At 51.1% G+C, this 12,855-nt stretch overlaps 1 protein-coding gene across 2 annotated transcripts in view; it reads right to left on the bottom strand.

Annotated features, from left to right (window-relative positions):
- DGCR2 (DiGeorge syndrome critical region gene 2) overlaps window positions 1-10,947 on the bottom strand; it is an 89,503-nt gene extending 78,556 nt beyond the window's left edge. For both annotated transcript variants that reach the window (XM_045815210.2, XM_045815211.2), the window contains exon 1: window positions 10,587-10,947. In XM_045815210.2, the coding sequence (XP_045671166.2) occupies window positions 10,587-10,665 (79 nt within the window). In that variant the 5' untranslated portion in view covers window positions 10,666-10,947. The remainder of the gene's footprint in view (window positions 1-10,586) is intronic.
- Window positions 10,948-12,855: the final 1,908 nt, after the last annotated feature.

The following is a 12,855-nucleotide window of genomic DNA, read 5'->3' as shown; positions in this document are numbered from 1 at the left end:
CCAGGCAAGGTAATTATCCTCTCTGAGCCTTGGCATCCCACTTACTAAAACAGACCTACCACCTGCCTCACTGCCTCCCTCCCAAATAGGACTGTCAGATGAAGCATGTGCCCATCTATGCCCAAACTTCTGGCCAAGCTCAACCCCACCTTCAGACAGCCCCCCATATCACCACACACCCCAGAGACTATCAGAGCATGGCACACACCATGGGAAGGATGGTGGAACTGGGAGCTTATTAAACAAACTTGAGCTCACATGACCCCAGACATCTAAACCCTCCACTTATTTTCCCAAAGCAGCAGCTGAAATTAGAAAGTGACTTGCCAAAATTGCACTGACAAAATTGTCACTGACAAAACTAGGATAACAAGGTCTCAGGATTCTTAGAAATGAAAAATAACTCATTTTTAAATATTCAACTATTACAAAATAACTTTTCAAATGAACTTTCGACTATGGGATAATTTAGGTTTACAGAAAAGTTCCCATATGCCCTCACCCAGTTTCCCCGTTGTTAATATCTTACACTACACTCTACCATGGCACATTTGGCCTAATTAGGAAACTAACATTGGTACCTTTCTATGAACTGAATTCAGCCTATTGGAATTCCACTGGTTGTTCCACTTATGTCCTTTTCCTGTTCCAGGATCCAATCCAGGACACCACACTATAGTTAGTATTATAAAGTAATTTCTAATATGCTCTATCAGAAGACTTTAAGGTTAACAAAATTAAAAAACTAACTAATAGCACTTATTAATGTGCTTTCTCTTTACTGATGGTGAGTGGTCATTTATTCAACATACATAATTCTCTTCAAACCAGAGAAACAAAATTGGAAAAAATATCTTAAGCAAATAGCAATTTACACTAATGAGCTGACTTGTTAAAATTATAAATATCTAGGGGCGCCTGGGTGGCACAGCGGTTAAGCGTCTGCCTTCGGCTCAGGGCGTGATCCCGGCGTTGTGGGATCGAGCCCCACATCGGGCTCCTCCGCTGTGAGCCTGCTTCTTCCTCTCCCACTCCCCCTGCTTGTGTTCCCTCTCTCGCTGGCTGTCTCTATCTCTGTCAAATAAATAAATAAAATCTTTTAAAAAAAATTATAAATATCTAGTCATAAAAATGATTTTTAATTTACCCAGGAAAATACAACCTATTCAAAAAGGAGATGTTTCCTTACCGATTAGTGTGATGAAGTAGAAGCTTGTTATAATGAGATTCTAAAAATTACCTCTCTCAATACTCTTTATTTAGTAAAGGTGGTTTCGAATCAGCAGTTGGGGTTTTTTGTTTTGTTTTTTAATTTCAGCTAGGCTCCATGCCCAACATGGGGCTTGAACTCAAGACCCTGAGATCAAGAGTTGCTCACTCTACCAACTAAGCCTGCCAGGTGCCCCCAAATCAACACAGTTTTGAACCTAACTGTATAACAAAAACAAGGAAGAGAGAGAAAAAAATTAATCCAAGTAGCTTTTGGACCCAGTACATGGACAAAAGAGCTGCCAAAAAAAATTTTTTTTCCAAAATTGTACTTAGTTGGTTTGCTGTTGGTAGTGGTAATGGGTGTCGCACTTCTGACACTATTCTGTCCACACGGTAGGACTAAGCAAATAAGTAAATCTACTGATGTTGGAAGCCAGAGTTCTCATTGTAGAAAAAGGCAGATACAAATATGAAACAGGGAAAGCAGGCAAGATCCCATAATGCTGGGTTAGAACAAAAAGACACAGTGTGAACTTAACACAAAAAGAGACACACAGACACACATATGCAGAGAGACAGACACACACACACACACACACACACCTCCCAGCCGGACTGAAAGGTCTGGTAACAGCAACATCCCAGTAGCAATAAACACACCTAGCACCAAAATCTTGGCTTCTAAATACCATCTCCCACTAAAAGAAACCAGTGTTCCATGGAAAAATGCCTGGGGCAGGAAAGATACAAGATTAGCCTGGTAATAAGGAATGTTCGAAATGGATGAGGACATATCAGAAGGATGCAGAAGCCAGCCTAAAGGGGGTTCCCTCTGTAATATAAGTATCAAAATGAATCATGACGATAACAGACTATAACAACTGAAAAGAAAGAAGAGTCCACAAATCCACACTGACAGTAAAAAATGAAAACGAAGAGCAGCTCTCTTTTATAGTAGACTACTACTAAAAGAAAAAGTAAGAGAAAATCACCATTTAGCAATCATCACAGTGGTAACTGATTCAGGCAAGAATCATTAATGGATGCTGAAAACCAATGGTCAAGGCTATCTCCCTACCAAGTACTTGCCAATCACAAAGGGGGAAGGGCACCTTTCCCCAGAGAAAGGTGGCCAATGCCACCCTACCACGTGATGAAGCTTAATATTGCTATTCCCAGGACACACTGAGGGGCAGTGCTTCCAGATGCACACACTGAGGAGGACTCAACCATCTGGGGGATCACACCTGCCAAAAATGCATCAATTGAACTGGATCATAAGGAAACAATCTGATAAACCCAAAATGAGGAACAGTCTATAAAATGACTGCCTGTACTTTTCCACAAGTTGGTAACATGAAAGACAGACAAGAAGCTGTTCCAGATTTTGAAAGATTAAACAGACATCAAAATTAAATGCAATACATGACCCCAAGTTGGATCCTGGCTTGGGAAAATATGTTGTAATGGTACAACTAGCAAAATGGGAACATGGTTAACAGTACTTCATCAATGTTAAACTTCCTAAATTTGGTAACTATACTGTGCTGGTAAGACAATGGCCTTGTTCTTAGGAAATATACACTGAGGGACTTAGAAATGAAGGGTCAAGATGCCTGCAACTTAGTTTTGAATAGCTCCCCCTATAAATACAAAATGTATCTGTACACACATGCCCATGCTCACATATGCGCACAAATATATGGTGAGTCAAATGTTAATTGGTGAATCCAGGTGAACTTTGCAAACTTTTCTGTATGTATGCATGTTCCCAAAGTAGAAAGCTTTTTTGTTTTTGCTTTTGTTTTTAAAGAATGAAGTCTCCCTCTGCCTCCCTTTGAAGGAAGGTATTTTGAAATCTTAATTCTTTTTAGAATTAAGCTTCCTCATACCAATAAAAAAATGCTGACCATTGGGTCTTTGGAATTTGGTTTCATTTTTGCCCTTAAGGGACCTCTAAACTGAATAATTTTGCTGATGTCAATGTTCCCCTAAATGGCCACTCTAATTCTAAATTATCCTTGGTGAAATTATGCCATTTAGATAAATAAGCACACAAATTTGAGTTATAGCATAAAAACATGTGAAAACCAGAAGCCCAACCTGTACTTGTTGCAGGTCTAGCTTTAGACTGAGACAAATACATGAGGGTCTGGCAACAGTCACTTGGAAGTACTGCCTATGTATCTGTAGGAGTTAGGTCCCCCAGCCTATTGGCCATGCCATCTCTAACTGTAAATCTCACTAAACTGCAGCTTCTGGTTGATGAAAAGTTTAGGTAAGAGGCCTCTCCCAGAACCAGACCCCACAGACAAAACAAAATAAGACTGAGGAAAGTTCTCACAAAATCTTTTTAAAAAGAAAACAAAAAAGTACTGCTATGTGTGCTAGCCTACAACGATCTCCAGAACACTGTCAACTGAAAAACTCAATAAATTATATAAAAAGTATAATTCCACTTATGTAAAATATTCCATGTATGAAAATTTTCTAAGTATTTAAAAAAAAGTCAACATCATTTTTCCAAACTGTCCTGGGCTTTCACTGTGGCTCATGACGTCATTCTGCATGTGCACCCCGCCTGCACTGATGGGGTGGAGGGAGAATCTGAAGGAGTGGACAACAAACCACTGAGGGTTGCAGCACAAGCCTGCCTCGGCCCTAAATGAACCTCATCCCTTTCAGTCCTCTCACTCTGCCTTGTTAAGACCACAAAGCCAGGGATAAATTAACCGACCCAGAGACCCTAGGAAGCAGCCAGTAGTACTCAAAAGGCCTCTGCATCAGGAGACCTGATGTCAGTCCAGGCACTGGGGGTCCTAGAACATCCCATCTCCCAGCAGACCCTCTCGGATGCCCTCTGCAGTGGCCCCTGCCTTGTCCAGCGCCTCGGGGAGCCCCAAGCAATCTTCTCCACAGACATAAACTCCTATGGAAGGTCCCCTAGGAAACAAGGCTTCCAAGACAGGGAAGAACAGGGTGGACACCTGAAGGCTCTATTTGTCCAGCATACCCGCCAGAGCTCTGCTGTCCAACACAGAGTAGTCAGCAGCTGAGGGCAGACACACAACAAAGTGACCAAACTGATGGCTGGCTGCCAGGGATCTGGAAGTCAGCCTACAGAGAGAGACTGGAGGGGGCAGGGGAATAGACCAGGGACAATGACAAGCCCAAGTAGAGAAGAGGGAGAAAGCCAAAAGGCAAGTTTGGCAGTTCTTGTATCCACCAGCTCTCAAGCAAAGCTTGTGCTGTGCAATGGCCCAGGGAAAGGCAAGCCATGTCCTGCTGCAGGGGGAAGGCTGGTGCCCAAGCCTCGGTGCCCAGCAAGTCCATCAGAGAGGAAGCCCCACCTACTGACGCCAAAGGCTTCCTGCGCAACCCCACCAACCCAGGCCGGGTAGCTGGCGAACACCAACGAGAACATTAGTGAGGAAGCCTTCACCCGCTCTCGCCTCGCAGCCCAGCTCCCCCAACAGGAGCAAGCTCCCCCCAGTGTGAGGCCCAGGCCAGCTGGCTCTGCAGGCCCTCCCCCCCCCCAAACACACGGGTCTTCCAAAGGCGTTCTTGCAGGCGGCCACAAGGCCCTCATCCTCACCACCCCCACCAGGGGCAGCTGCGAGGCCCGCTGGCTAAGGGAGCTGTTGCTCTTTATGTCAAAATATAAATAGCCATTTGTGCATTTGTTCAATAACTGATTTCTGAGTGCCCACTCTGTGCCAAACTAGGCCCACGGGACAAAACATGAACGTGACAAAGAGTAAAACGTGTCAGTATGAACAATCCTAGCCCTGTCCAAAGCACTGTGGCTGTTTTGGGGGCTGTAGGAAGCCACATACACCCCCTCTCAGACCATGGGAACGGCTAGACTCATTTAGCACTCACTGTGTGTCAGACAGGCTCAAAGCCACTTTGCTCCGCTGCCTCCCAGGTGGGGGCTCTCTCCCAAGAAACATGCCCTTATGCACGCACACCCATGCACCCAGACTTTCAAGGGGGGGTCCCTACACTCTCTAAGGTCCATTCGGAGCTAACATGAATGGTCTTCTTGTCAGACGTGTTAGAGCTCTATACCCATTGATTTTAATTCTCACAGCATCTCTCTGATGTATGTTCTAATATGTCTGTGTTACAGATGAGGAAATTGAGGCTCAGAACAGTCAGAGAGTGGGCAGCACTAAGTGGGCCCTGATGCCCAGCCATGCAGCTCTAAGGGTCCATGCTCTTAACCCACCACACCGGACTCACCGTGTTCTAAACCACGGCCACTCCTTCTCCACAAAGCTCGTGTGAAGCAAAACCAGACCTGGGCTTTCCTCCCTCCCAGGTCGATGCCCAGAAGCCCCAGGACACTCTGGGTCTGCAGCTCACGGTGCTCCAACCATGGCCCACAGGCCATTCACCCTCCCCTGGACTTGCCCTGTCAAGGCAACCATGTCCACATGGATGAAACACACAGCCCAGCTTGGAAGCAGGACAAGATGTGACTAACTGTCACTAAACACCGAAAGTCAATTGGTAAATCACACCAGAAACAAAAATATAGCTATCACAGAATAACCATACTTTGAGCCCACCCATCATTCTGGCAAAGTGTTGGCCCAATATTGGGTTCTCGGGATTACTGACCCACTCTGCAGACTGGAAGAGGAAGGGACCACTCACCAACTTCTCAGCACCCCCAATACAAAAGCACATGGGATGAGGGAACAATCTGGCAGTGTACCAAAGAAAAGACATTTAATCAATCCCTTTCTATCTACTAGGTCCTATGTGTTGTCACTGATACATTTCACTCAGAGTCACGAAACTACCAATGTTTCCCTATGCCAAGTACCAAGGGAGGCAGAGGAACAGAGGTAAGAGATCACCCAGGCAGGGAGGGCAGAGAACTGGATCACTTGCTGTGATCTAAGAGGAGGACAAGCCTCAGTGCAGCCAAACTGCCCAGGGGAGGGAAGAGGTGAGAAAAGCGCTGGTTAGCTAGCCTGGGAAGCAGGACCAAGGAAGGTTGCAGGCAAGAGCAACGTGGGCCAGAGGAACAGGGAAGGCACAGCTTAACAGTGGCAAGACGGTGCAGACCTGTCTGGCGACGTGGGCAACAGCAGCACATTTTCCACTCCTAAGACCAGAACGACCAACTGAAACAATAACCTGACTCGCTGCCACCTGGGCCAACCGGAGCTTTAACCACAGCGCTTCCTGTGCCCTCAATTCTTTCCCGTGGCGACAGTGCCCGGCACACAGCAGGTGGGAGTTGGTGACAGTGCCCAGTACACAGCACGCGGTGGTGAGGGCCTGTTACAGGGCTGTGGGGAGGCATCCCCATTCATCTCCCGGGGGCTCCAGGTACCAGGACCTTCCTCCTGCTCTCTGCAGTGGCCAAAGTGTTCAGGGGGAAAGGCCCACTTACTCTCAAATGGTTCAGATAGATTATGTGTGTGTATACATACATATTCAAGTGCACACATGAGGGGTAAGGTTGATGAGCTAAAATGCTAACAACAGTCTGGGTAGAGGATATGCAGGTGTTCTTTGCACGAATTTTGTTCCTGCAACTTTTCTGTAATTTTGAAATTATTTCCAAATTTTCTTTATATGTTAAAAAAAATTCATTAGCTAGCTAGTGAGGTTGGAAAGTGTGTTAACCCTACTTTCCAACTAAAAAAGAATGAAATTGTTAAGCTGAAAGCGCAATCAGCCAGCAGAACACGTTCTGCAGTGTTACGGGGAGGGGGCTGTGAAGGCAAGAGCTCAGAACTCAGCGCCTGGCAAGCCCAGCTGCAGGTTCAACTTCCCAGCTACTCCTATGAGCTTCAGCCACGTGTGCCTGTAAAACAGCCACACTCTTCCTAGTCACTAACTCAAGTGCTGCTCCAGAATCAAGGTGCTGCAGCCACTAGTCCGTTCACCGAAAATTTACCAGTGCGGCACAGACAGCAGGCCCCTCTGGGTCCCTAATGACGAAGGGGAAAAAACCCTGAACTCGGAACCAACTCACCTGGGTTTGAATCCCAGCTGTGCCCAGCGTGCGACCTTAGGCAAGTCATTTGCCTCTTCCAGCAGCTTTCCCAACAGTACAAAGACAGCTTCCAGTCCAGCCACCTCGTCAGGCAGCCTCATTAACACAAGCCTTTTTACAGGGCTGGGCCAGAGCTCATTTGGAGAAGGCAAATGTGTTCTCAGCCATGTATGGTGGGGTTGCCCTAGACTGAGCTGTGGCTAACACCACGGCATGATTTTCTATCATAATTGAAGCCAGAAAAACGCTTTCAGAATCAGCAATTGCTGCTGCGTTACCTGCACACATGGAGAAAAGGACAATGAAATGATACCATGGTCACTGGCTCCCCAAAAGCCCCTCCACGTTTGTTGCCCCTCAGCAGAGGTCTCCAACCTACCCTTTTCACCACAGCCCCAGGCGGGAGATATAGCACACACCACCGCTGGGCATTATGGCTAACCACAAAAGGGATTTGAGGGTTCTCTCCCTCAGATCAGAGCGTTTAGATCAAACAGAGTTTGCACCCTCACCTGGAGAACCACTGGGTCTGAACCATGGGAAGAGATGTGTCCTGGAGTTCCACAGCTGGGGTTAAGGATGGCCAGGGCAGGAGATACACAGCTGGGGTAGACAGAGCCTCGGCCAAGGGCAGATGATGGGAACACAAGCCAACATCTGAGGCCGAAGTCTCATGTCAGCCACTTAGTTTCGTGAGCTCTCTGTGGTTGTTTCCCTATCTGTAAAATGGGGCTAATAGCAGTCATCTACCTCACAGGGGCCACTTGAGAGTTAAGCAACGCACATGTTAGTACACATTAGAACAGCACCTGGCACGTAACACATCCTCAATAAACCAAGATCAAACATGCATTTAAAAGAGACTTTGCCAAAAGCTCTCTTGTTGCCCCCACTCTGTGAAAGGCCTCACACCTCTGCACCAGAGAGGAGCCAAAGGTGGCCTGGCCCCGGTCCTCAAGGAGTCCCTCCCTCCTGGGAAGTAGGTTCTGCCTGATGCCCTCCTCACACCCAAGTACAGGTCTAAGCTGGGACTCTGACAGAAGAATGCAGGTTAAGACCAGGGAAGCCGTCCTTCACAAGCACCAGCCAGCAGACCCCTGCCTCTAAGGACACTGAGCACATACAAGCACCCAAGGAGAACTTCTGACCCTGAGTTAAGACCGGCCCTTGCTGCTCAGCCAAAATCAGGGAAGCAGCTGGAGCCCCCACCCCCACCCCCACCCCGCCCGCCCCGGGGTTTTGCAGAGCAACTCAAGATACCACCAGGAGCCACTGCAAAGTTCTGATCTGGAAAGTCATGGAATGCAAAGGATAACTTCGCTGCCACAACCAGAGCCACCTCCCCGCCCCAACTCAGACCTAATGTGAGGTCTTCTGTGAAGCCCTCCCCTGCTTCACAGGTACAAATGACTGGCCCTCCACCTCTGCTGCCTACCTCTAAGCCCCCATACTCAATGACCTGATTTACATCTAGTTTCTGCTTCCATACCTAAAGGGCACTCCTAGAGAAAGGGGTTTATTCAGTTCATTTGAGCATCCCTAGTGGTAGGCAGACAGTGAGCACTTGAAAACTCTTTCTGAATTGTTGCTGGCCAGTTGGCAGGATACATGGAAAGAGAGCTGGGGACATTAGTCACCTCTATCATCCCAGCAGGAGATGCTGGACCCGGGACCAGAGGCACCCCAAGGAAGACAAGCATGATGTGCGGCTTGGTCCCTCAGAGGCCACCTGAAGGACTGATAGGCAAAACTGGGACCCGAGAGCCAGAACAGAATGATGTCTCACCTCTCTACAGATGCAGACATGTTCTCGAAAGAACTTAATCACAAGAAGCCATAAATCCATTGGCTCTGGTCCTCAAGAGCGCATTCAGTACTCCCTCCAAAGGTAGCCTTTTTCTGGCTTCCATTCCTACTAAGGCCACTTCACAACCAGTCACCCTGCTGCCCAGAGAGCCATCAGAAGCAGCTAGCAACGAGCCCTACTCAGGGAGCCCAAAGAAGCATCACTGGAATGACTCCAGGTTGAGCATTGGCCCAGGGCCTTGGCCACCAAGTAAACACTGGGGAGGAGACAGTACTCTGTAAGGATGACAGAGGCAGAAAGGTGTGTAATGTCTGCGGTGAGAGCCCTGGCTGAGGCATTATGGAGAGCGGCACACCACGGCGCCCCTCTGCCTGCCTTTACACAGAGAGACCCGACAGAGCTCACAGACAAGGGCCCTGGACACTTCTGCCTCCATGGGCCCCTTGCTCCATAAAAAATATTAAGAATCATACTTCCAACTGCATCAGTATAAAGGCAGTAAATCTGTATATGTATATTATAACATTTTCTTTGACCTAAAAGTTCAGGGTTCTTTCCTTGCTGGTTTTAAAAGAAGACCACTAAAAGCATTCACTGTGGGTCCCCAGCACCAGGCTCCCTGTGCTTGATGGATAAATCCGCCCTGCACATGGGGATTGGATTTTTTTGTTGCAGTTCAATGGAGGAGGGGGTACACAAGAAACAGGTAGAAATGAAAATTATCCAGGATCTTCCAGTTGCCATGATTCTGATTCCCCACCGCAAGCTTACTTATAAAAACACAAGCTCCGAGGGAGTTCCAAAAGCATTTAATTATCACATTCAAGTAACACTCCTGAGTGCCTGGGCAATGTCCAAGCTCCGACGGCGGAGACCCGGCCGCAGCACCAGTCTCTGCCCCAGGAAGCTTGCTTCCTGCGTGCGATGCTTGGTGGACTCCTAGTACCTCCGCGGGCCGGTCTCTGAGCTGAGTAGTTCTCAACTGCAACACCTCACTGAGTGACAATAAGCGACACGGCTACCGCTTTCCAGCCGAGGAGCTTCCAGGGCTGAGACGCTGGCACCAAACCACTACTGAGGGAAAACATGGGAAACCAGGTGCCTCCACAAGCTACTCTCTCGACCCCCGCACTCCACCCAGACCTCAGCCGCTGGGCAAGGTGGGCGCGCCCCAGGGGCGCAGCTCCTTGGCCAGATAATTCCCAGGTCCCAGAAGTTAGGTCGGGCCCCGCACATCACTCTCGCTTCCGTCAATCTCAAGGCACGCAGCGCTCCACGGACACGGATCCAAAGGTAACATCCCTCGAGAACAAAGTTCCATGATGTACGAGGAGCTCTGAACCCGGGTAAACTCTCGGCACAGTCCTGGGCGAGGAGCACGGTCCCGGGCGGGGGGCGCGGCAGCCCGGGGGCAGGCCTTCACCGGCGCCGTCCGGGGCGCGGCCCCGCCCAGCGGAGGGACTCCTCGGGCGACCCCGGCCCCGCACACTGCCCGCCCTGCCCTGCCCCGCCCCCGCCCCCACACACCGCGCCCACCGCGCCGCGCACCTGGCCGCAGCGGCTCGGTGACGGTGAGCACGAGCAGGAAGAGCAGCAAGAAGGCACCGCTGTCTGCCTTGGGCACCATTTATCCTCCGTTCATCGTCCCCGGGGCGGCCGCGTGACCCCGCGGGGAGGCCGGACCGGGCCGGGCTGAGGATCAGGGGACTGGGCCGGGCTGAGGGTCAGGGGACCGGGCCGGGCTGAGGGTCAGGGGCCGGGCGCGGAAGGGCGGCGGGAGAAGGCTCCGGCTAAGCCGCCGCTAAACTGGGCCGCGGGCTCGCGCGCACTCTCGGCCTCAGTCCCGGGTTCCGACTCCGGCTCCGCGCAAGATGGCGGCCGTCCTGCTCAGCTCCGCGCCACCCCCCGCCCGCGCCGGCGGCGCCGACCAATGAGTGCCGAGGTGGGGGGCGGTGCCTGCACGCTCCCAATGCGTGCGGACCCTTGGCCGGGCGGGGGGCGGGGCCTGGGCGGTTGTACCCGAAAGGGGCGAGGCCTGAGGCTGGAAGGGGGGGGCGGGCACTGAGAGGCGGGCCCGACGGGCGGGCGGGACTATAAGGAGTTAAGTGTGCCATTGGTTAAGCGGGGAGGTGGGACTCGGAGGTGGAGCCTGGGCGGTCGGGCCTACGGGGGGCGGGGATCCCAGGGCGGGACGCGCCGGGCAGGGGAGGTGGGGGAGGGGTAACCCGGCCAAGATGACGGATACAGAAAGGGGCGGGGCGCAGTGGGACCGATGAGGTGGGGAGCGGAGAGGCGGGGAGCAGCCCAGGGGGGCGGAGCGTAAAGGAAGAGGGGAGGGACAGGGAGCCGAGGTGGACCAGGGTGAAGCGGGACCCTGGGGTACGAGGGGTCGTCACACCCCGCATACCTGCGGGCCCAGGTCTGGTCAGCGGCCCAAGAGTACTCCCTAAAGTGGTTCTGTAAAGGCAGAACCGCTGCGGAGAAGAGATGAGGAAAACGGGAGGAACCCAGACAAGCTTTGAGGAAGTGGGAAGATGGGGGCATGGAGGATCCACCCTGTAAGAAACAGGCAGGTGTGGCTTCCCCAGTACACACTACTGAAAATGTTTCAGATGAGGAAATAGCCTACCGGAATGTCATACAAGAGGAGTTGACAGGGAAACCTAGATATTAGACTGTGGAGCAAAGCTGGCCTCTGAAGGAAGAGCCCTGCCTGGTGGGAAGAGGAGGAAGGAATGTTGGGCACAGCTGCTGCCACAGCAGGCCACATCTGCAGGGAGGAAAGGCTCAGGAGCCCATGCTCCCAGAGCTGGCCTCACACCTGTCAGGGAACAGTGTGACCGTGGAAGAGAACACAGCAGATGGAGTATCCCACTAGGAGAGGAGCAAGCTGTCCAATGGAAGGACCACCAGCCATGCACACAAGGCCTGGCACGGTGTCAGGGCTGGGGAAGAGGGTGAAGATGGGAGCAGAGAAAAGGGGACCCATTTTAGCCTGGCCCACCTCCAGCCCCACTGGTTTACTCCCCAGGAGCCATCCTCCCAAGTCCCTTCAAAGCATAATCCTGAATGTCCCAGGATTCCGGCCTATGACATTCGGGGTCCCTGAGAGAGGTACCCACTCCCTCCAAGGAGAGATGGCCGAGATAAAACCCAAAGCTAGGCCAGACCTGCCTGCCCCTGCTCCCTCAGGTGCAAGACAAAGGGCCTGTCACAGCCGAGGGGCCCCACGGCTAGCAGAAACAGTGGTCCCTGTCCAACACTGCCCTGGCTGCTTGCATTGTCCTCAGGGAGCATTCCCAGGAGCAGCTGCTGCATTCAAAGGGATCTAGACCCAAACTTTAATGTGCCCAGGGAGCCCAGACAGGGTTACAGGCTGGGCAGACCCCAGGGAGGGAACTCACAGCTAAGAGCAGATATCCCGGCCAGCTGTCCCCCTGCAGAGCCACTGTTGGGAGAAGCAGGCCAGCAAAAGTTCAGATGGGGAGAGTAGGACAGGGAGGTGAAAAGTCCTGCCAAACCATGCAGGGAGAAGGCAAAGCCTTGGCTTCCGAAATTACAATCACTGCTGGGCCAAGAGTCTTTGCCCCTCCTGGTCCACCCCTACCTTTGGTCCTCCTGCACAGCCTGCAGGCTGCCTGTGTGGACATCGCCAAGGACCTCTAGGGATGAAGGGAGGGAAAAGAGGTCAGGGATATTTTTCCCCAGCTCCCTCCCTCTGGAGTCACTGCCTCTACACTCTTCCCAGATTCCACTGACCAACCTTCCCTTCGTCCAGGGGTCTGGGGTACCCAATACTCTGCTCTCATCTTTGTAA

This window comes from Ursus americanus, chromosome 30 (genome assembly GCF_024610735.1).
Source record: "Ursus americanus isolate L20-20 chromosome 30, mUrsAme1.1.p, whole genome shotgun sequence".
NCBI lineage: Eukaryota > Metazoa > Chordata > Mammalia > Carnivora > Ursidae > Ursus > Ursus americanus.
The sequence above is the reverse complement of the archived record's forward strand: the minus strand, read 5'-3'. Positions and strand labels throughout refer to the sequence as shown.